Source organism: Mustela erminea, chromosome 5 (genome assembly GCF_009829155.1).
Source record: "Mustela erminea isolate mMusErm1 chromosome 5, mMusErm1.Pri, whole genome shotgun sequence".
NCBI classification, from domain to species: domain Eukaryota; kingdom Metazoa; phylum Chordata; class Mammalia; order Carnivora; family Mustelidae; genus Mustela; species Mustela erminea.
In genome coordinates this window covers 18,990,190-19,014,476 of record NC_045618.1, presented here as the reverse complement: position 1 = coordinate 19,014,476, position 24,287 = coordinate 18,990,190, and the positions used below count along the sequence as shown (strand labels likewise).

Here is a 24,287-nt window from a genome sequence, read left to right as displayed (position 1 = left end):
GTACATCTACTCTCTTATTTTTGATATGAGTGACTCACACTCGAACTTTAAGTCTTTGCTCATGATACCCTAATTAAATTTTCTGCCTGTCAAAGTATGGTTTCCCGTGAAAAGTAAAGTTATAGATGGCAGATTCTGTATATGGGTCCACTGTACCCAAGAGGATGCCACAGCGCCGCAGTAAATCCTCAAAAATATTCTTTAAAATGGAATCAATTATGTGGCAGTGACTCTCGCACATCATAGAAAATTAAAGATAGCGAAATAAGAAGCTGCTTATGTCAGCAATTCTTTTTCTTAAAGAACCAGCAGAAGAGAGACCACTACACACCTGTACTGCCGGTACTCGGTGGTCTCTGAGGGACTCCAGGGGATACATTTCTGTGCAGCGTGGCTTGAGGTGGAGACAGCATGCTTGAATCTGCTAATGTTGAGCTGGCGGCCAAAGATGGCGACACAAGTGAACTCCCTGGGTTAGTGTAGGACAAAGCGTTAGGGCTGGTCACAGGGACTGTGACAGACATTGAGAAGTTTTGAGGTGGCAAACCAGGCTGTAAATAAAGAACAAGGAAGAGAAAACTGTTAGTTTCATTTTCATCTATATTAAATAAATAACTTATGAATTTTAATTTGGATAAGTTTACTCCACAGTTATTAAAAGTTGAGGACAGGGATAGTTTCTTACTAATCAACTGGTAGATTTAAGTTGCCTTCTTCAGAATTACATTTGAACATGAGTATGTCTGACATAAACTTTTCAATTTCCGTTTTATATATGAATACATATACACTACTATAAAGTGTGTGTATATATATATATATATATATATGTATATATATTTCAAACGGTCCTAGAAATGAAAATTAGATGTCAGAACCTGATATTAAAGTAGTGTTGTCAGATTTAGACATTACAAAATATATCGTTACCAAGTGAGCATAAAATTAGCACTTTAATAATCCAAACCAGTTTAGTAACATTACATTTCTATTGAGAGATTACAAATTTAACAAAAGGAGAAAATATGTACACAAATTATAAATTTAATACACCAAATGTGGGACATTATAAATCAGCCCTGGTTTAACTGACTGACATTCTTAATGGACAAAACTTAAAAAAAAAAAAAAAATCAAGTCATATATACAACACAATGCAATCTGTGTGTGATGAAATGCAAAGAAACCATCTAAACAATAAAATTAACCGCTGAAAACCTATCTTTAAATTGTATGAAGATTAAGTTATAATTATAAATGCTATCTTACTTCCCTTCTAAGTATTCCACACCCCCTTAAAACAGTATTTGTCATTTCTTCTTGTATTTCCTTCATAGACCATATACAATATACTTGTTAACCATGAAAATAACAGTTCTCTTTATAAAATCTCCATTATAGAGAAAGAAGAAAGCTTTCTTCTCCCCATATTTTAAAAGTGATTGCAAAGAGTGGTAACACTGCTAATTCAAAGTTGGAAGAATATAGTTTATGTTCTCTATTCAATAGATTATTTCAGAAAGAAAATTATCATCCATTAACTGACATAAAACAATGGCTACATGACAAAAAAATTTTTTTCAAAGGTAAAGCAATTTTATTTACACAATATTTTGCAGTTTAACATTTACTACAAAGTCACCAGCATCCATGTGAGGTCAGAAGGGATTTTATTTTATTTTATGTTTTTAAAGAATAATAACTATATTAGCACAGAAATACATCCTTAAATCTTTTCATGAGCTTCTTATAGTAAAGGACTCCTTTGAAGAGATAATCCATGATGTATACTTCAAGGCATAGTTTTTAAGAGAATTAACTCTGACAATAAGATAAATATCAGAATCAGAACCAGTTTGTTCCCTGAAGCCTACAATACAGATGCAGCTTTAGAAAATCAGATCCAAAATAGCTGTTTTAAGCAGCTCTTGCCAATGAACTCCCCGTAAGAACTTTTTGAAGAACTATCAAAGAAGGATAACTCAAAAAACTACTGGTTTTCATGATGGATAGATGTATGAGCATAGGAAAATTTTAAACCAATTATTTGATTTGCAACCAGTTTAAAAACATTGCTTCCTTAAATTAGTATCAAGCCAAGGCTCTCTTCCTCAATACCTACAGTAAAAGAAAAGAAAAGTTTGGAGGTATTTTGCCAAATAGTTTTCAGACATTTACAAAGAACCAAAGAGTAAGCTACTACTATTACAGCAACTATACAAAATAATTAAAAATAATCCTGAAACATCAAATTTTGTAATAAATCTAATCACTTTATATTTTATAGTCTCAAGATCTATTAATGTACATGTAATATTTTTTAAGTCATGAGAGGGAATGGGAAATCTTATATGAACCCTTTATATTTACGATCATGGAAATTTAAGAGCTAGAAGGGACCTTAAAAATTACGTAAGCCAGCTCATTCACTTTACTGATGAAAAAATTGGCATCTGAGAGGGATTTATGTGCCCTGTCCAAAGGTATAGGAGACAGTAAGTAGAACTTAGATTAGGATGCCTTCTCTTCACTTCCTTGTTTAAGACACTGAACATGTATTATTATAAGACTCCAACAAATTTATTTTGAAGTTCTGTAAAACAAACAACAACAAAAAAACCCTAACGAAATTTCTTCCCCTTCTACTTATTGGTATCATCACCCACTGCGAAAATAAACAGGATGCGTAGCCAATATCTTCATGCACAAGATAAAATCACAAACCATACTTTAGTACTCACTGCGATTTTATGATTCCGCATCATATTATCAAATTCCTCATTAATTTTTTTATATTTTTCTTCTGTATGTGGAGTTAGCACATAGGAAGTATCAGGGTCTGGGCTGTCGCACCCTCTGTGTTCCTTCTTGTTCAGAGCCTATATAATGAAGTTAACAAAAAGGATCAACAAATAAAAAGTAGAGGTAAAGTAAAAGTACTTACAGGGCCTCGTTTGAAAATAAAATCACTATCTTCATTTAGTTTGCTGAATCTGTCCTCCGAGAGTGGACTGTGCTCAAAGTAATCGTCAGCATCAGGGCTCTCACAACCATTAAGGCCTTTCTTTCTTAAAGTCTGAAATACAATTGGAAAATTCACACACAAATGATACTAACTTGCCATGAGTTTTGTAAAATTTATTAAGAGAGCACAGACTGAATGAATTATTACAAGAGCCACTGAAATGATTTTTAAATGATCACAAATGTACTCTAATCCTCCAAATAAGGTAAACCTTAGATATAAGCAAAATTAATGCTCCCAGTGCACATTAAGAAAAAAAGGAATGTTAATTTGTTTGGATTCTTTCTTCCCAAACTTCCTAGAGAATACTAAATTACTCACGGCTCTGACATTTACAACCTGAATCTGATTACAGCCTGATCAACACATCTAATAGGGCCAATGAGTGTGCAAACTGACACAGAAATGTATCAAAATGATGCTCTGAGAAGCTATCATAGTACCTTTACAAAATGAACATTTCAGCAACTTCATCTACTGAAACTGCTTTCCACCTGAGTTTATCCTAGCCACCAGAAAGAATTAGCATCCTATCTCAGTAACCTCATTCCTAATTTGTTCTTAAATACTATCATTTTCCTACAAAACTTAGAGGCAAAAAACTCAAATACTTATTTACATATGACAGCTATGACTCTTTTCTATGTAGAATATACATATTATTAGTGACTTTATTAGTGACACTGAACATCTACTGGTGTAAGATTGCAACAAATTTATTTTGAAGTTCTATAAAACAAAAAAAACACCCCACTAATGAAATTTCCCCCCTTCTACTTACTTTTAGTTTGTAATAATATGTTAAACAGCATGTATCTTTCACCCCCTTGGCTACCTCTTCCTACAGAGCTCCTTCAGGGGTTGACCTAATCCACTGAACTGACTTTCTGGAAAACTTTGTGTTATGAAAGTATCTCCTAGACAATATGTTTACTTTTCCTTCTTATTTTGAGGTAAAAATATAATGAACAATTGGTTTTCTGATTTTTAATTTTTTTCACTAAAATCACCATGAAATGACTTGTCCAATATTTAAAAGAGTAGCTTTACAACCAAGGGCCTGACAATCTGTGGAATACTAATTTACTTCCAGAATGTCTAAATTTTTAAAAAACCCCAATGGGTGTTTTTTTAAAGTAGAATTACAGAGTTCAACATTTTAAATAGCTTTGAGACTGGCTGATTTTCTAATCAACCACTGTGAAGTTTTGGGAAGCTAAAATTTTCCAAGTAAACTAATGAAGTTTATTTAATTGGGAAACAAAATTTGATCAATAAATTAGTACTATGTTTGTTAATTTATTCGTTAATGATTATTTAAATTAGATTTAAGATGCACTTTTAATTAATTCATAGTAATCTTGATATCCTTTAAAATATGATTTACAATTATGAATGCTTATTTTATAAGCACTGAAAGAATGTAAACACACAACAGGTTAAGATAGGAAATTTTTTTCTTAGATTCTCTGAAGTCAAATTATTTTAAAATCACTTTAGTCAATTTGATTTTTTCATGCTTACAGAATCATAAAAAATCCTAAGTGCTGATACGTTAACTTCTCCAATTACTTAGCATGCACCAGGAATCCCACATATAGTCTCTGAAACCCCCACCTTAACACAATCACTAAACATAAGCATAGAGCAAACACTACCTGTACTTCCCCAATACTGGCCCCATGGCTCTACGTTCTATGGATATAACTAATCACATGAACTTTTATGTGTACTTAGCCATAAAAGGTCCTGTTATTTAGAACTAAGGGATGGAGACATGTATTCTCCCCCGCTCACTGTAGCAAGTTCTGCTTGCCAAAGCTCTGCAAGTTGCTATCAGCAATGAAGACGTTAACACTCAGAATATTGGAACACAATGAACTCTTATAACCTACACAGCCCTAGAAACAAAACAAATATAGTAAGTGCCTACACAGATTTCATCATGAACTTGTTGACTTATTCTAGCCTGAAATCTCCAGATATTTTCCCATCATATTCACGCATCTTAAGACTAGGAAATTCATAGTCATGCTTTCACTAATAGCGACCACCAATTATGTGCCTCTTTGAAGTCCTTTTAAATTACTGAAGAAAAAGAATATGGCCTTTTAAAGTAATTACACAGAAGTTTTATTCTAAAACAACAGGGTTAACCCTACTTGCACTCATAAAGAACAGTGTTCTGGTATCTCCAGGTCTGCAAGCCTTCACTTCAGATGGGGTTCCTGTCATTGTGAGGGAATTCAAGAGGCTCTATCAGCTCTGGAGATAACAAGCTCATGTACCTCTACTGGATACCCAACTTGTGTCTTCTTATCACCAGAACACGAAGAGTTGTTGTGAGGACCCAACTACCATAAAAAGACTTTTTCTGTCTTCTTTATCATTACCACATAGCTTAATAGTAAAAGTCTCTCCTGTGTCACAGGTACTAACACATGGAATGCTGTCATCTATTAACAAGCCTAGGTGAGGCATATAAGAAACAGGCTAGCTTCAATTTTTTCACGTGCTTCAGGTTAGCCACAATAAAAACACTTGGTCAACGAAGAAAACAGTCTGAAAGGCTACCATTTTGAGGAATCTGTTGTTGTGTATTCCTTAAGAGTACTAGCACAGTGCACAGTCTATGGCTATTACAGATGATTATTATGGTCCATTCTGAAGTAAATGGTACTTCGTAAAAAGGACTTTGCTATTGTACATCAACTGACAGTTTTCAGTGACATTATGGCAAACTCACGGGGAAAGTTCAATTGTGACAAAATAATTTCAAGTTTCACAGGTATGTATCATGTAAGTTGACTGAAGTTGCTTTTCTTAAATAATTAAGTTATTAATTTAAGCTAACTTGATACAACCTGTTTGGTGTTCTTTTGTACCAGTGTTCTAAACATGTCTAATGATTCCAACTGCAAAGATTACTTAAATGAAATCCTAAAATGAATGCCCATATAATTTTCATCAGTGAATTTCTATAAAAGAAATTTTATTTTTGGAGGGTTTGCTAAACACCTTTAAAAAACAAACATTTCTACTCCTCACAATAGATGTAAACTATATTATGATTTTAATGGCACTTCTTATATTTTGGGCCAATTCGGTCAGGTACTTTCTGCATACTTTAACATACAGTATAAAATGCAGATTTTAAATAATCAATGTCCTTAGCTAATATTTACCTTAAGTATTAGTTATCTAAGGACAGATTCTGAAAGCTTTTTAAATGGATCAAAAAAAAAAAACCCCCTCCTAAGTGTCTTTATGGAAAACTATGCATTGTTTAGGGCACATCCTTCCATGTCATCCGATTCTATGGGGTTTGTGCCTTTGAGCTATTTAACAACTCTGTAGAGAGAGGTTAATTTGTTGAAACTGGTAATAATGGAAATCAATGTTTGTAGACAGGCAAATAAATTCTGTCTGATGGTGGTTCAATTGACTTCTGTCCCTACTGTGGAAGAGTAAATAAAAGAGTCAGGTCTTTTATTTTTTTGCACCTATGAAGAAAATTTATTTTGCCTTCTTGATGGGCTTATGTATTTGTCTAATCTTAGGATTTATCTATTAAACACTTGTAATTTTTTCCAGTTTCCTCAGTCACTAATGAGTTAAAATCTTTTTTTTTTTTTTTTTTTTTAGAGTGTGTGTGAGTGGGGAAGAGGAGCAGAGGGACAGAATTCTCAAGTGGCCTCTGCACTGAATGCGGAGGCCAATGCAGGGTGATCGCAGGACCCCCACGATCTTGACGTGAGCCCAAACCAAGAGCTGGATGCTTAACGGACTGAGCACTCAGGTGCCCACGAGTTAAAGTCTTTGATTCATGCTCATTTTAGATTTGAGAGTCATGATTTTACTTTTGAAGAGTACTGTTTAACAGTAGTATAAAACTACCCTTGACTTATGATTCACAGTAAATGTAAACTCAAGGGAGCTTCCCAGTAATTCTTGTTAGGATTTAGTATGTACTAAGTATTGGTTTTTAAAAGAAAAAACTAATGTGCTGCTAAATTTTTTGAAAATATTTGGTTAACTGATTAGTGATTTGTGTTAATTTATTATAGTATCAAAAATTAAGGAGAGATGATCAGAGAAGGCTTGTAACCTTTCAGTATTCTTCTTCAAGAAATAAAAGAGTAATCCTTAATTCTTGTGGTAATTCATAAATTAAATGCTATTCCTATCACAGTATTAAGAGTACAACAGTCTAAAACAACAAACCCACGACCCTCTTTCTGAGGCAGGGTTCCTCTCCATCTGAAGCAAGTGAGTTCTAAGGTGAAATTTGAGCTGCTAGAAGACTGGGTAGTGTTTTACCTATACGAATTTCCAAGGGAGGGGCACCTGGGTGGCTCAGTTGGTTAAGCGTCTGCCTTCGGCTCAAGTCATGATCCCAGTGTCCTGGGATCAAGCCCTGCATTGGGCTCCTTGTTCAGCGTAGAGCCTGCTTCTCCCCCTCTCGCTTTACCTGAGGCTTCCCCTGCTTGTGCTCTCTCAAATAAACAAATAAAATCTTAAAACAAATAAACAAAAAACAAAATTTCCAAGGGACAAGGGATCCCTGTATCACATCCACAGTTTCTGAGCTGGAAATGCCCAAATTAAACTTAAAAGAGGCGGGGTTTTTTTGTATTAAAAAATATAAATGAGTTTTAACTAAATGAAGAGGAACTTAAAAACTTCTATTATTAAAGACCCTACCAATAGGAAGGCTCTGAAATTTAAAACATTTCCATCAATTTAAGGAAAAAACAATGAAAATTATATCCTGGCTAGAACTTTCATTCAGGTTTATCTACCTTTGTTCTTTGACAAAGCTATATTACAACTCTGTAGGGATGGATGTTAATTAACTTGCAGAAAATGAATAATAACTGCAAATAACTCCTGTTCATAGAAATTGTTTCCTGTGGGATGTCACTGATTATCACCCTGTGGATACTGACCCGTTTTCTTGCATTTGTAAATTCACTTCAGCATTCTTTAACCACTATTACATGGTATTTTGAGTTCTCTGAACTGGCTGTAACATCTTACTGGTGTACTCATTAGTTAAATAAAATCTTTGATGCCTGTTCATTCTATAGTTGTAAGAGTAATGATTATGCTTTCTTTCACACCTAACCTAACATTTGGAAGACCTATAGTCTCAACTGCCTGTTGCACATTTTCATTTGGATATCTGGCTACTCTATTTCAATGGAACTCACTACCTCTCATTAAACAGATCCCCTCTTCAGACTTACCCTTCTCCAGTCAACACAGAAAGCAATCTTGCTGTGCATGCTTTGTTTTCTCCCCCACAATTCACAGGGAACACCAAGTTTTATAGATTATAGTTATTTCCACTGCCACCATATTCAACACAGGCCTGTGCTGCTTTATATCTAGATGCTTATAATATACCCTTGTACTTTTTCTACTCTCTTTTCTAATCTGTCCCATAACTTGTTAGAGATTCGGGTCTCCTCAATACCACTTTGTATTTATCACACCTGTTTTAAATCTTTGATGCTTCTCTAGAATCTAAAGCAGCAGTCTCTAAGACTTAGATTAGCTACCCCATCCAGATACATATTTTATGCACAGCCCCCAAAATATGCATACATTTTGCAGTTTATAGGCATAAATTAATCTTTTTAATATTAATAAGCACATTTTAGAGTAAAATAGAATTTCTATTATTTTCTTCCTAAACCGCAAGAGACTGTTTTACATATCTTACATCCCTCTTTTGAAATAACAGATACAGAATACAGAACCAAAATTCCTTAGCCTAACTGCAAGTCACCAACAGCCTAGCTCCTACTTACCGGCTCACTTGTTTAAAACCCTGCCCTCTTTTCTGCAAGACTGTTTTATAGCTCACTATGGCCTGTGGCCTTGTTTGAACCCCATCTTCCATGAAACTTTTCCCCTACTACTTCCCTATGCTAAAATTCTAAGAGCACTTATTCAATAGAACACTCATTTATTTATACTACCTTGTATTTACCTATCTAATGTACCCTCAACTAATACGTGAACTTTCAAGTCAAAGACTGAAGTCTAGACTGCTTTACATTTTTCTGAATCTAGACAAACAAGGCGGTAGACAAGCATAAAATATTTATTTATTAATACTTGCAAGATAAAAAAAAGGCAAAGAACGAGATCAGGATGCTATGACAAGTTACTTTAGAAGTCTTCTAAAACATAAAGTTATGAATTTGTAAAAATACATAATAAGGCAATCTAAAAATATTAGTTTGTACCAGATGGATCCACAGAAATTGTTGTATTTGGCTACTTTTGAACTCTAAGAAAAAATATAATTTCATAGGTATAATTTCTTAAATTCATACATGTATTTAACTTACAACAGCTTATATTCTGAAAGCTGCTAGGAGATGCCCCAGTGGGCTTTTGGATAGTAAAGAATAGAACTGGTAGTGCAAGAGGACATCTATTACACTGTGTGTGTCTTTACCAAACAAAGGTTTTGATTCTGGATCTTATTTTGAGCCCAGCAGGTTGGAATACAAACTTGGTAACCTTAAAAACAAAAGTCATACTTTTCTAGAGTAGAAAAATTCATACCATCTATAGAGAACCAACCCAGTTTTTAAAAAAATCTTATTAGTACTAAGATAGAGGTCCCACAGCTCACCAATCCTTTTCTCCCACTGAGACAAAAGACAGTAAGATAAATAAAGCTTTTTTTAAATTTGGAAATTATACTCTGATTATAAAAACGGTTAACTGGAAAAGGACCCAGAACATCAATTATTTTTACATAAAGCTTTTGCCAGAGTCATCCAGCAAACCAGGGTTGGTGGCAGAGATGACACACCATGCAGACCTTGAGATGGAGCTCCTGGTGTCAAGCCTTTAGAACACCAGGTATTCCTTCCTGCCTTGGGTGCTACGTGACTGTATTCTCTCAATAAATTCTCCTTTAGGGGTATCTGGGTGGCGCAGTCAATTAAACATCTGCCTTTGACTCAGGTCATGGTCTTGAGGTCCTAGGATCGAGCCTGAAGCAGGCTCTCTGCTCAACAGGGAGCCGCCTTCTCCTTCTCCTTCTGCCCCTCTTCCCTGCTTGTGCTCTCTCTTTCAAATAAATACAATCTTTTAAAAAAAAAAAATGATAAATTCTTCTTTAGCTTGAGTTACTTTAAATGGATTTCTAGTTCTTAGAATCAAAGAACCTTGATGAAAAAAACTATCATAATCCTTTAGGTCATATATTAGTGGTCTTTTATCTAAGTCCTATAATTCCCAAAACAAGTCTGGCTAGTGCCCCCACTACTCTGAGCTCAGAAAGGATCCCAAACCTGGAAGTAAGATGCCTGAGCAGTGCTTACTGTTTCTAGCCAAAGATAATTGATTCAAATAATGGTACATATACCAACAAAGATCCTTAAAGTGCTGTATTGTTCTACTTACAAAGCATCACCGACCCTATCTCTCAAGTTCAAGGAAGCATATACAGAATTCTGGGTATATAGCACAGCTTGGCAGGTCCTGTACTTCATTTTCTAGCCTATATTATTAAATCTGCTAGTGACAGTGAAGATGGAAAGGATAAGGAAATGGTGGAAAGCAGACAGGGAAAAGAAACTCAAGGCAAAAACAATGCTGTTTACTTTTTTCCCTAAGTATATCCAAGTTTTCTTTTATACAATAAACTTAAAAAAGCAAACATATTTCAAAATGGGTTGTATACAAAAGGTGGTCAATTTTCAACAGCTTTTTTTTTTTTTTAGCTTACATGCTCTTATCAGCAAAAATCAATGTATTTAAAATTTTAGATACGCTTATTCTCCATGGAAATTACATATATGCATGTATATAGAGATATTATATAAATACATATACATACAATCACGTTACCATAATATTTTGTTTTTAATAAAGAAATCTAGTACTCATGATATTTTTCACTGTAAATAAGTTTAAATATTTAAACTCCAGGAAGTCTGAAATAAGAACTGATAAAAATCCCGAGGGCGGGGTGAGGGACGCCTGGGTGGCTCAGTCAGTTAAGCGGCTCCCTTCGGCTCAGGTCATCATCCCAGCGTTCTGGGATCGAGTCCCACATCAAGGCTCCTTGCTCAGTGGGGAGCCTGCTTCTCCCTCTGCCTGCCACTCTGTCTGCCTATGCTCACTCGCTCGCTTGCTCTCTGACAAGTAAATAAATAAAATCTTAAAAAAAAAAAATCCCAGGGGGCTGGCATTTTCTGCAATTTTGAGTTATGCTACAAAGTTTTAGACTCAGAAGTCTATACTGTCTGAGTGTTTACCAGAGCCCACACCTGACAAGGCTGTGTTTTTAACAACTGCCTACAAAGAACTGAAATGTTCTTTAATGTATGCTCAATTCTGCCACTGCCAAATTCCATTACAAGCTAAAAGAATCACAGTACTCAGAAGCAAAACTATGGAACTAAAAGTACTCCAAAGGTATATATGCATGATTTTTTAAATGCACAAGGAGCTAATTAATCAATCTATAGTATCACCACCCATCCTGAATCTCATTTCTGTCAAGCACCTGAGCAGTAAATGCTCCATAAACACTGGATGAATGGATAATCAGATCTAGCACAAGATATGACTACTTGTAAAATAAAGGAATAACATGTCTTAAGTTCCAAGGAACTCAAACCAAATAGGGTTATTTTAAATAGGCAAAGTTCTCCTTTTCCTCATTTTTAATAACTGTTGCTAATTAAAGACACTTCATATTCTTCCTAGACACTCTGAAAATGCATAAAAACATTTAATTTTTTAAAACTGAAAAATTCAAAATTTATTAAATTCAACAATTATAAAATGACTACTAGTAATCAAACCAAATCAAAACACAGACTAGAACTGTAACCTATATATCTCCCTCAATCACACACCTCTCCTCTCTGCCCTCTCCAGGAAAGACCACCCAACCTCTGTGATGACGAAGCTTTCTGGTTTACCACATATATGCGTACCTGTAACTATATCCTTCGGCTTACTTTTAAATATTATGTGAATGAAATATATGCGATGCATTCTTCTGTCTCGCCTCTTTTATTATACATTATGTTTATTAGATTCATCCTTAGGGTTGCACAGAGATCTAGTTTGTTCATTTTCACTGAATATTGTAACTCATTGTATAGGGGAAAAACTTTATTCATTCTACTGCAGATATTGGAGCTGCTTCAGTTTTTTGGCCATTATTGAAATGAAAATGGTGCTATGAACATTTTTGTAAACATAACCTACCCCATATCTACACACACTTTTCTAGAGTATATTCTTGGGAATGGAACTGCTAAGTTCATAAAGTATGTGGCTCTTATCTGTCTTATACTAGATAATGTCAAAACATTTTTTAAAGTACTTTTTATCTTTGAACAACACAGGTTTAAACTGTGCAGACCTACCCAGATGTCTTTCCCAATAAATACAGTATAAAACAGTAAATGTATTTTTTCTTTCTTTGAGTTTTCTTAATAACATCTTCTCTTTTCCAGCTGACTTTACTGTCAGGATACAGTATGTAACACATATAACTTGCAAAATGTGTGTTAACTGACTATGTTACTAGTAAGGCTTCTGGTAAGCAGCTAAGTTTAGGGAGAGTCAAAAGTCAAACATGGATTTTCAACTGCACAGGGTGCTGTTTTCCCAACTGTGGAGCTGTTCAAGGGTCAACTATAATTGTATCGAAGTACATTTCTACCTGAAATGAGAAGTTGATTTGCATTTCCCTGATTACTAAGGAAATGAAGCACATTTCATACCTATTGGCTCTCTGAATTTTTTTTCTAAGTGTCTGGTCAAGTACTTTCCAGATTTTCAATTGGGTTGTTCATCTTTTTCTTATTTATTGCCATTTTTAAAATTTGAAATCAACATAACTCCTTTACTAATTTTATGCATTATAAAAATCTTTTTCCATTCTGTGGTTTAAAAAAAAAAACTGCCTTCAGATAAAAACAGGTTCTTAATTTTAACAAAGTCAAATTTACCAATTTTTCCTTTATAGTTTTTATGTCTTCAATAAATCCTTCCCTACCTCAAAATCATGAAAATAATCTCCTATATGTTCTAAAAGCTTTCAATTTTGCCTTCTGCATTTAAGTCTATAATCTTCCTGGAGATAGATTTTACGTAAGATATGAGGTAGACTCCCTTCATAGTTTCCTATGTATCTAATTGTCCCAGCACTATTAAAGAATTTTTTTCTCTCCCCTATGATTATAGATACCCCCATTTATGCACACATGGTTCCGTTTCTAAGCTATTACTTCACTGCTATGTTTGGAAATAAGTATTTGTGCATTGTCACAGTATCTTCATTACTACAGCTTTAAAATTAGTCACAATATATTGTAGAGCAAACCCTCTCACACTGTTTTCTTCAGGATGTCTTCTTTTCCCCCTCATTTTCCCTTTATTTCAGAATCAGTTGTTGAATTCTTTTGACTGGCATTTCCTTGACTCTATAAAGATTATTATTATTTTATTTCTTTCTTTATTTGTTTGTTTGGTTTTTTGGTGGCAGAGATATATACCTATTGAGAGTTCCATTCCCCAATGATGGGATAACTCTGTTAAATCAACCCTACATTCCTGTGAGCAATCCAATGTAGTCATGATACACTGTCCGTTTTATATACTGCTGGATTTAATTTGTTTTAGTTAGCATAAGTAACATGAGATGCTTTAATGAACAAAACACTCTCAGTGGTCTAACACAATGAAGTTTCCTATTCATAAAAAGCCATATGAGGATGTTTCTTATCTCAGAGGCTTGCATGAGATTATTCAGAGCCCAGATTCATTTATCTTGTGCTTCCACGCATAAGACCTCAAGAGTGCCCATCTGGATTCTCTGCACCTGGCAGGCAAATATGGAAGAGACAGTATGAAGATCATGTGGGAGGTATTTGACAGATCAGGCCTGGAACCAGCATGTGTCACTTCTACTCAAATTCCATTGGCCAATTTAGTCACATGGCTACTCCCAAAGGGAGGCTGAGAGTCTATATGCATGCCCAAGGAGTACAGAAAACGGATCAAAGTGAAAACAAGTTAAGTGTCTCCACTAAAAAAGATGTGAACTCAAAGGAGTGGACTAATATTTTGTTTAGGAGTTCTGCATTTATGTTCAGTGGGGCTGACTTCTGATTTTTCTTCTTCGAACTCTCCTTGCTGGTTTTGCTATCAAAGTTGGGCTAGTGCATATAATGGAAAAAAGAGTGTTTCTTCTTTTTCTGTTCTCTGAAAGAGTTTAGAAATACTGGCATTATTTCTTCCTTAAAAAATCTGTTAGTCCTTGCTTATGAAGCCATCTGGACTTGGTGTTCTTCTGTGGTAAACTTCACAATTAAGACTATTCAGGTTGTCTATAGTTTCATGATTCCATTTTGTTAAGTTTTATTTTTCTGAAAATTTGTCCACTGAGTCAAAATATTTGAGGCACAACAGGATCCTGAGATTTTACATACACAAAAAAAGTATACTAAGATAGCTGATGAAAAACAAATTAAATGGTACCATCGCAACCTAGGTTAACCTCCTATCTTTACAAAGGAGAATATGAAGCTTAGGAGAGACCCAAGTACTCCGCCTTCAACCCTACCACATCACACAGCTCTTAAGTAGCAGAACTAGGACTAGAATCTAAATCTTCTGATGTCCAATTCAGTGCTTTTCCCACCATACTGTACTAGTTCAGCTGATTCAACAGACTGCATTAATCAGCCAAAAAATGAAAGGGAGAACACAGAGAGGCTTGGGATCAGGAAACACTTCAACCTTGGGAAGATAGCACATTCCTTTTGCATATAGCTATAGGCAATCCCTTCTGGCTCCTTCTCCAATTCCTCCATAATCTTATTCCTATCTTCCTCAGTAAGAAGTGGGTCGTGTTCAAAATATGGCTTCTTTGAATTTTAAAAGTTCTATGATACTCCTAGGTTTGAGTGTAAAGATCCCAATAAATGGCAATGATACTTTTTCCCTTAACCCTGAGCAAAACCAACAGTTTGAGGGGGCCCTTAACTCACAGAAACTAGATATTGGGCATCAGCCTATCAACAGGGGATAATGTAATTCTGTTGCAAATCTTCACACATAAACATTTTGATAAACTTGGTTCTCAGTGCACCATGAAGTCAGGAAAGTGTATCTTCAAAAGCCTTGGCTATTGGTTTTCACCATCCCTTCTTAATGTGTGTGTGTGTTTTAATTGTACGAATAATTTAATTTGCCTTCTTTTTTTCCAACAAAACTTACTGAGAGTACCTACTAGGTTCTAATGTTCGCTGATGAAACAGAGACACGGGTCACTGTCTACTGGAAGCTTCTGAAGATCATTTGATCTTCCCATGAAGACTGCTTTCTTACCAAGACAGTCTGACTTGGGTTTTGGACCCCTTCTTCAAAAGCCTGACGTGGTTTAGTTGCAAAACTGATACACAGTTTTTTGCTTTTTTTTTTTTTTAAATGAATGAGCCAATTTATTAACCCCGCATTTGTTCTAATACTTCCGGTGGCAGCTGATACTTGTCTGGTGATTCTTTCCAGATTTCTCTGTCCCTGATGTGTCAGTGTGCAGGTTCCCTCTTGGTCCTTCTTCATAGTTTTCAGCTCCTAAGCTTTGGAGGACTTGTGGGCCATGCTCCTAGAACTTCTGCTGAAGTGGCTGGGCATGAACCCATTTCTCTGGTGTCCCCCATAGATATTGGTTATGGAGCTGACCCCAGCACCACCCTGGAGAAACAGGTACCGTGCTGTGGAAGCAGCCCATGTGTAGAACCAGTTCTCATCAGGGACTTCTGGGTGGTTCAGTCGGTTAAGTTTCTGCCTTCCGCCTGGGTCATGATCCGAGGGTCCTGGGATGGAGTCCTTGCTCAGCGGGGAGTCTGCTTTTCCCTCTGCCTGTTGTTTCCTCTGCTTGTGCTCTCTCTGACAAATAAATAAAATCTTTAAAAAACAAACAAACAAACAAACAAAACAGTTCTCATCACAGGGAGCAAGCAAGCTCTTTCTGCTATAGTGTTTACCCATGCAGGGACTTTCAGCTCCCCAGACTTTTTCAGCGAAGACTGCCAGAGCGCTGATGAATTCCTGCTAGTTCACGTCTTTTACAGTACCTCCAGCTATAGTGTGGCCTCCCTGCTGCCAGCCAGAAGAAAGGAAGCAATGGGGTTTCCTGGGCGTGTAAGTCAGGCGTCCTGCCTTCATTCTTTAAGACATTTTTCTCTGAGTATAGAATTCTAAATTGGATTACAAGTTCCGTCTTCTCAACACATTCAGGATATCATTTCATTGACTAGAGATTTTCATTTGCTGCTATTTAGAGTCACTACTCCTTTGAAGATAATCTGCTCTGTAGGTTTTTCTCTTTGTCTTTGTTTTCTGTAGTTTCACTCCATATATATATATATAGATTCTTTTTTCTTTTATTTTGCAAGGGATTTGTTGAATTCCTTAAACCAATCCTGGAAAATTGTCATTATCTCTTCAAATATCGCATCTGCCCCCATTCACATTCATCCTCTCTTCCCCTCCTTCTAGAAAGCCAACAAAAATTCAGGCTAGAATTTCCAACCAATTTTCCTTTTCCTCAACATCTTATATTTTCTACCTTTTATCTCTTTGTGGTGAGCCTCCAGATAACCTGTTTCAGTTCACAAATTCTTGTGAATTTTCATTGCTCTAAGTATTTCATTCAATTTTGCTATATTACTTCGTTTCAATTTTCCTGTTTCTTGCAGATATTTTCAAGCTTGTTTATTAAAACAGAGTGAAACTGTTTATAATCTATGTATAATAATGAGTATCTGAAGTATTTAGATGTTAGTTTCTGCTATTTCTTCTGCATTTTGCTTTCGGTGTCTTATTTTCTTTTATGGTCAGTCATCTTTGTATGAGGTATGCTCTATGGTTTTGAAAGAGATTTTTGATGCTTTGAATAAAGTGCCTTTCTTCAAAAAGTATATCAATTTGCTTCTTCCAGATACCTGAGGCAAAAGTTTTCCCGGGCTTCCTGTGTTAAATGATTTTGGACAATGAGTGGTTCCACACAATGCTGGTACTTGTTTTACAACCTTCAGAGACAGGTTCTCTTTCTTACTTTTCTTATTCTCTTCGTTCCCCCATCTGTTCAGGACAACAGATCTCCCCTTGCAATTTTTTCAAGTGAGAAAAGACTGTGGACTTTTTCCTCTTCCTGAGGTCCCAGTTTGATATGGGAGGCGATCTATTAGACTTGGAAACCTAGATGTAATGAGTTGTTCTTTGCCTCTGGATCCAACAAAATCTGAAGCTCAGTTTTCAACTGTTTTATCCTGGTGGGCAAATGACTCAGGGTAGCCAGAATTTTAAATACTTCTTTACCTCTTAGGATCTTACCTTTTCTTAGATTTTGGTCTGGCATGTTCCTTAACAGCTCTTTGATACTATAAGGAAGTTTTTGTACAATTTATCTAGTATTTTTAGTTGTCTTCAGCTGAAGGGTTGGTCCAGATAACCTGATCCAACATTACAGAAATAAAAAAAAATAAATAAAAATCAATGTTTTAGGAAAAAATTAACCAAATATTTTCTAATGACATCCACAAAGTTTTTTGATGATGTTTCTGCTTTTCCTTGAAATGTGGAAAGGAGTCCCACATTTTCCACAGAATTCCACTGTCAAGTTCCTCAAAAAGTTCAACACAGAGCTATCATACAAACTGGACAATGCCACTCTTAGGTAGATACCTAAGAAAAATGAAAACATGTCCGTACACAAACTTGTACACAAATTCAGAGCCACATTTTTGTAGCAATCAAAAAGTAGAAATAACCCAATGTCCATCAATGAATGACTGGATAAACAAAATATGGTTTATCCATACAATGGAATATCATTTAACCATGGAATGATATATTGATACATACTACAATATAAATGAACCTTGGAAGTATTATGCTAAATGGAAGAAGCTAGACACAAGACAGAACATTTATATGAAATATCCAGAATAGGCAAATTCACAGACACACAAAAAAGGTTAGTGTTTGCCAGGATGAGGAGGTAAGGGGAGCTGGGAAATGACTGTGAACAGTTGATGAAAATGTTCTGGAATTAGCGTGCACAGTTGCACAAACTTTTGAATACATTAAAAACTATAATTTTAAATGGTGAAGTTTATGGTCTGAAAATTATATCTCAATAAAAAGAAAAAGTCAATCTCAAATATGTCTACATTGTGGTAGCCACTAGCTAAACTACGTTGCCTTGCTGAACATTCAATCATTCAATTTCACATGACAGTGAAGGATTTGGGGGGCAATGATTTAATAAAGATATCAGGTAGTGTGAAAGCACTTTATGCAGGTTGCAGAAAACACTAGAAATCTTTACCAATTACGAATAATCACACTGGAATTCACACCTATTGAGTCTTATACCCAGGTATAAGATTAGCACTGAACAGAACTATATGAAACAAAAGCCAATAGAATCTATGAAAACAGCTATTTTTTGTACCTTAAAAGAAACCAGTAATAATATAATTCCCCCCCACACCCAGAATAATCTTCTTCTTTTTTTTTTTTTTGTTAAAGATTTTATTTATTTATTTGACAAAGAAAGATCACAAGTAGGCAGAGCGGCAGGCAGAGAGAGAGAGAGGGAAGCAGGCTCCCTGCTGAGCAGAGAGCCCGATGTGGGACTCGATCCCAGGACCCTGAGATCATGACCTGAGCCGAAGGCAGCGGCTTAACCCACTGAGCCACCCAGGTGCCCCCAGAATAATCTTCTTTTACACAGCAGCCGCTTATTCAGATGAATATTAGCTGATAAATGTGCTTTTAAAAAAAAGCAAAACTCTTTCTATGATTAAACAATACAGTCTGTTCTACTATAATGTGTTTTGGAATGTAAATTAGGTGCCATGAAACTGACAAATAGAGAATGGTGTCAGTATAAAGAAGTCACTCTGGTTCACTGGGGATTTTTCCTAGGAAAGGGGAGCCAGGAAAGTGGCAACCTTTAGCAGGAAAGGAGAAAGGCCTCCTGAGAGCCGGAGCATTTTAAAAAAAGAAAAGAAAAAAAAAAGAAAGAAAGAAATTGAAAACGAGGGCTTCAGAGGACTATTCCCAGCCTTGATGAGGTTGTAATATTTCCCATGCTCACTTTAATGGCACCCCCCCACCTTCCATTGCTCATTGCTACACAGCCATCTGCACTGTCCTAAGACCCACTATCTCCATTCTAATTAAATGTTGCCAGCACTTCTACTCAATTAATTCTGTGCATTTATAACACCTACTGTGGTAGCCACTAACTACATACTAAGCTGTCTCACTGAGCAGTTCAAATTCTCTTTTCAATTACTAATTATTTTTTAGTTTGTGTTGATCAAAACACAACGTTGCACAGGTTTTGGAGTTTATGAGATTTTTCAGGAATGCATTATAGCAGAAGCACTTGTATGTTTTTCTTTTTAAGTCTGTTTACTTTTCGAAAGGTTGGAAATACTATATCATGGGAGTCAATGTGGAAGATGGGGGCAATACAGCAATAAAGGCAGTATTTCCAGTATTATAGTGTGAAGAGAATCACATTCTTTCATTCTTGAACTTTATTTCCATTTAAACATACTTCATGCTTTTTGTCCTTAACACTTTTGGGTAACATCTGATGTTTGTTTTTTGTTTTTTAATTTAAAGATTTATTTGAGACAGAGAGACAGTGTGTGTATGGGGCAGGGGAGCAGAGAATCTCAAGCAAGATTCCACACTGTGCAGGGCCTAACATGGGGCTTGATCCTGTCACCCTGAGACCGTGACCTGACTTAAAATCAAGTTGGACACCCAACCAACTGAGCCACCCAGGCGTCCCTGATAAAGTTTTAAGAGTATAAATTAACTGAAGGAAGCAACACTGCATTTAGTTCAACCTTACAGGTTATTATTAAGCTGTGTGCTGATTTTTGGGAATCCAGTGGGAAGAATATTGATGTTCTTTAGCAAAGACTTTCTGAGATAGACGCAGGGTCTTCAAGAAAACATTATTTAAGTCTTGGTTTTGTCACTGCAAACTCGTAAGATCTTGGACCAGTCCTTTGCTTTGTTTGGACTCCTGCTTTCTTATCATTTAAATGAAGTACAGAACTAGATCAGGGTTTTCCAAACCTTCTCATAATAAACTCCCTTTTACAGTAATTTTGGTCACTTTTTCATAATAAATAATGATTTTAAATAAAAATACTTTAAATTGTTACATTAAGGGAGATCACATTACAAAGCTTATTTATACTTATACTTGATCACATTCACATTATGGGTAAATTCTAAACATTTCCTTTTCTACAAATGATGCTCTCTTCAATTTTTTTATAGATCAATTAAGAAAAAGCATGACTTGTCAATATTCCATAATCTTTTTTTTTTTTTTTTAAAGATTTTATTTATTTATTTGACAGAGAGAGATCACAGTAGGCAGAGAGGCAGGCAGAGAGAGGGGAAGGGAAGGAAGCAGGCCCCTGCTGAGCAGAGAGCCCGATGCGGGACTCGATCCCAGGACCCTGAGATCATGACCTGAGCCGAAGGCAGCAGCTTAACCCACTGAGCCACCCAGGCGCCCCAATATTCCATAATCTTTAGGACACAGTCTAAACCACCATTTTAATCACCATTCCTCATTCAAACTAAGTGGAACAGCATTCTTCTTCATAAAATCTCAACATTACTAACGACTATCATAATTAAAAGATGAGATCTGTAGTCTATTTTTAAAAGCTATAAACCTCCTTTAAAATGCTGCCAGATTAGTATTCTTGTAACAATTATTTGACTACCTAAACTTTTAAACACCTCTAAAGGCTGCCCAATGCCTGTAAGACAAAGGTCAAACACCACAGCCTGATATTCAAGGCACTGTATCAACTACACCCAATCTGTCTGTTCCTCACCTTTATTATTCACCCATACAAACTCTTTACTCCACAGACATGTGTATGATGTGTAGTAATATTAAGGTTTATTTTTTCTTTATGTATATCCAGCTTTTCTAGCACCATTTATTGAAAAGACTTTCCTTTTCTCATTGATTAGCCTTAGCATTTTTGTCAAACGTCCACTGACCATGAATGTATGGGTCTGTTTCTGAGCTCTGTGCCCTGTTCCACTGAGCTACAGGTCTATCCCCACCTATGCAAATAGAAACTTTCCGGATCAATGTAGCTTCATAGTACCTCTCAGAGGTGGAGTATCTAGCAAGAATAAGCCAATCAGCACTTTCCATTTTCTCCTCGCTACCATGATTAGTGTACTGCAGGGAGGAGTATGGAAGGATGTTATCCAAGCCAGCATAATAGAGTTAATTTCAGAACATTTGGTGAAAACTCTAGGACACAACAGATCTCTGATGCTTTATATTGGTGCTTAACAATATGGTAGCCATTAGCCACATGTGGTTACTCAATTAAAGTTAAAAATACAGTTCCTCAATTGCACTATTTCTATTTCAAGTGCTCAACAGCTACATATGACTAATGGCTACCACTACTGGACAGCACAAATAGAGAACATTTCCATCACCACAAGAAGTTGTATTGGGTAATGCTGCTATAGATGATGCCATGTGCAGAGGTAAGATCAGGAGCTGCTACTGTCAATATGCACCAGCCAGCATAAGGATGCCTGAGAGAAGCTGATGCCTAGAGAAGGCAGAAACCTGGAGCCTACTTCAACAGAGCAGAGCTTAATCTCTACCACACTGCTGCATTTTTTGTTATGTGATGTAACAAGTACCCCTATTTTATTTATTTTTTAATTTTCTAAAAAGATTTTTAAAAGATTTTAAAAGATTTTGGGAATCCAGTGGGAAGAATATTGATGTTCTTTAGCAAAGACTTTGCTAATAAATTTATTTATTTGACAGACACGAGCAGGCAGAGAGGCAGGCAGAGAAAGGAGAAAGCAGGCTCCCTGCTGAGCACAGAGCCCGATGTGGGGCTCAATCCTAGGACCCTGGAATCATGACCTGAGCCAAAGGCAGAGGCTTTAACCCACTGAGCCACCCAGGCACCCCAACAAGTACCCTTATTTTAAAGGTGAGTTTCAGTCAGGTCTTTGTTGCTTGTAATCAGAAACAACCTAATACAAAAGAGTTTTCAAAATGCTTTCACGGGGTGCCTGGCTGAGTTAGTCGGTAGAGCATACAACTCTTGATCTTGGGCTTGTGAGTATGAACCCCATGCTGCATGTAGAGATTTCTTAAAAATAAAAAATCTTTTTAAAAAAATGCTTATGCATATATTATTTTAATTGATACTTAATACCCACAAGATTTAGAACTTTTTTTTAAAGATTTATTTATTTATTTGATAGAGAGAGATCACAAGTAGGCAGAGAGGCAGGCAGAGAGAGAGGAGGAAGCAGGCTCCCCACTGAGCAGAGAGCCCGATGTGGGGCTCAGTCCCAGGGCTCTAGGCTCATGATCCAAGCTGAAGGCAGAGGCTTTAACCCACTGAGCCACCCAGGCGCCCCAGGATTTAGAACTTTAATTCTACTTTCTGTTCCTATTAAACAGGTATCATAAATATTCAATAAATAGCAGATCAGTATAGCAAAGAAATGCTAATTATAAATACTAAATATAGAAATTTACTTTGGATCATAATCAGTGAAGTCTCAAATAACAGAATTTGAGAATTATTACCACCTTTCACAAAATGCCTAAATCTTCATCTAAAACCCTTCCTTTCTGTTGTCGTACAGAACATAACTGATAGATTTTTTTATACCCCAAAGTAACAGAACAATTTTTAAAAACTTAATCCAACTATAACACATATGGAAAATAGCACTAAAAATATTTTAATTATATCATACAATGGAACAATCCTGTAAGACCACTGGTAGCATAAAAAAGCAAACTGATTTTTTAAAAATTCCTTTACAAATACTAGTTAACTATTTCTAAGGGTTTTTTGCAGAACATAAACTTTTTGAGATTTTCAAGAGACTTTGGAAATAACAACTCAAGCCCAGAAATTACCACAAAATAACAAAGCAGTTATATGGAATGAAAATTTCTTTAAAAACAAAGCAGCACAGAACAATATTCCCTGTCAAATTACAAGAGGTAAATTCCAATATGAATTCAAGCTTTAGTTTATTCTCTAAGACTCAGACTTGTAGTTTACATAACAAGTTGCAAGAATCATTAACATTTAAAAAACAATCTTAAAAGCGTACTTCTGATCTTTTACTGCCCATCAATTAAAATCAAAATTTCAGGAACTATTCTTTGAGTAAGAAATAAAATCACGTATCAGTGCGCCTACACATACAATAAGATTCTTCACAGAATATCCCTAGGACACACAAGTATCAAAGCACATATCCAAAACTGATTTGATTCACAAATCAACACACCAAACAAAATCTACAAAATTATAAGGTATACTTACTTTTCCAAAACAAAAGAAGTTCATACTACCATTTGGAAGGATTTATAGGTCAAGCACTGAATGTGTAATTATAAATTTAAAAAGTAGGATTATGACTAATCTATGATAAGATACCTCTTGGGGTGCCTGGTCAGCTCAGTTGGTTGTGTCTGCTTTTGGCTTAGGTCATGATCCCGGGGTCCTGGGATCAAGCCCTGCATCAGGCTCCCTACTCAGCGGGAAGCCTGCTTCTCTCCCTCTCCCTTTGCTGCTCCCCCTGCTTATGCACACATTTTCTCTCTCTCTCTCTAATAAACAAATAAAATCTTAAAAAAAAAAAAAGATACCTTTCTTTAGACTCTAGATCTCTAGAGCTTCTCTCAAAGCTGAGCTACAAAAATAACATCAGAATAAATATAAAAACTATACAAGTTGTCTCCTTAATTTTAACAAGGAGCTACGTGTTTCAATGGCCATTTTTTTTTTTAAAAAACTGCATGTCTGCACTTGCTACAACTTTATAAGAGAAATATCACTTACACTCTATCTATCTCTCACTCTATAGGCATACACAGAACATCCTTAAACATGGTAAGTACCCTGCATCTTTTGCACTAAATAACCTTATAACTCTAATAGTAAGATAGTATTTATATGCTGAATGATTACTCTTTGATGGGAAACATCAAAACCTTGAGATTCTAAGTGTCTTGAATCTATACTGAAATGTATCTAACAAAAGAACTTCTGTAGAAAGATAATAAAATAGCTTTTAGGAAAACGGCAAAAATATGGCCACTTATTCCCAGTGTCTGGCACAATGCCTTGCACAT

General features: G+C 35.8%; 1 protein-coding gene across 14 annotated transcripts in view; it reads right to left on the bottom strand.

The window, feature by feature from the left end:
- The window catches only part of MEF2A (myocyte enhancer factor 2A), a 156,851-nt gene that overhangs the window by 29,800 nt on the left and 102,764 nt on the right, over window positions 1-24,287 (bottom strand). For 7 of the 14 annotated variants that reach the window (XM_032342182.1, XM_032342189.1, XM_032342180.1 and 4 more), the window contains 2 exons: window positions 2,730-2,879; window positions 332-551 (listed from right to left, as the gene is read on the bottom strand). In XM_032342182.1, coding sequence (XP_032198073.1) covers window positions 332-551; window positions 2,730-2,879 — 370 coding nt within the window. Of the gene's footprint in view, window positions 1-331; window positions 552-2,729; window positions 2,880-2,944; window positions 3,077-24,287 lie in introns of all 14 variants that reach the window. The other 7 variants (XM_032342190.1, XM_032342185.1, XM_032342188.1 and 4 more) reach the window with 2 other exon arrangements.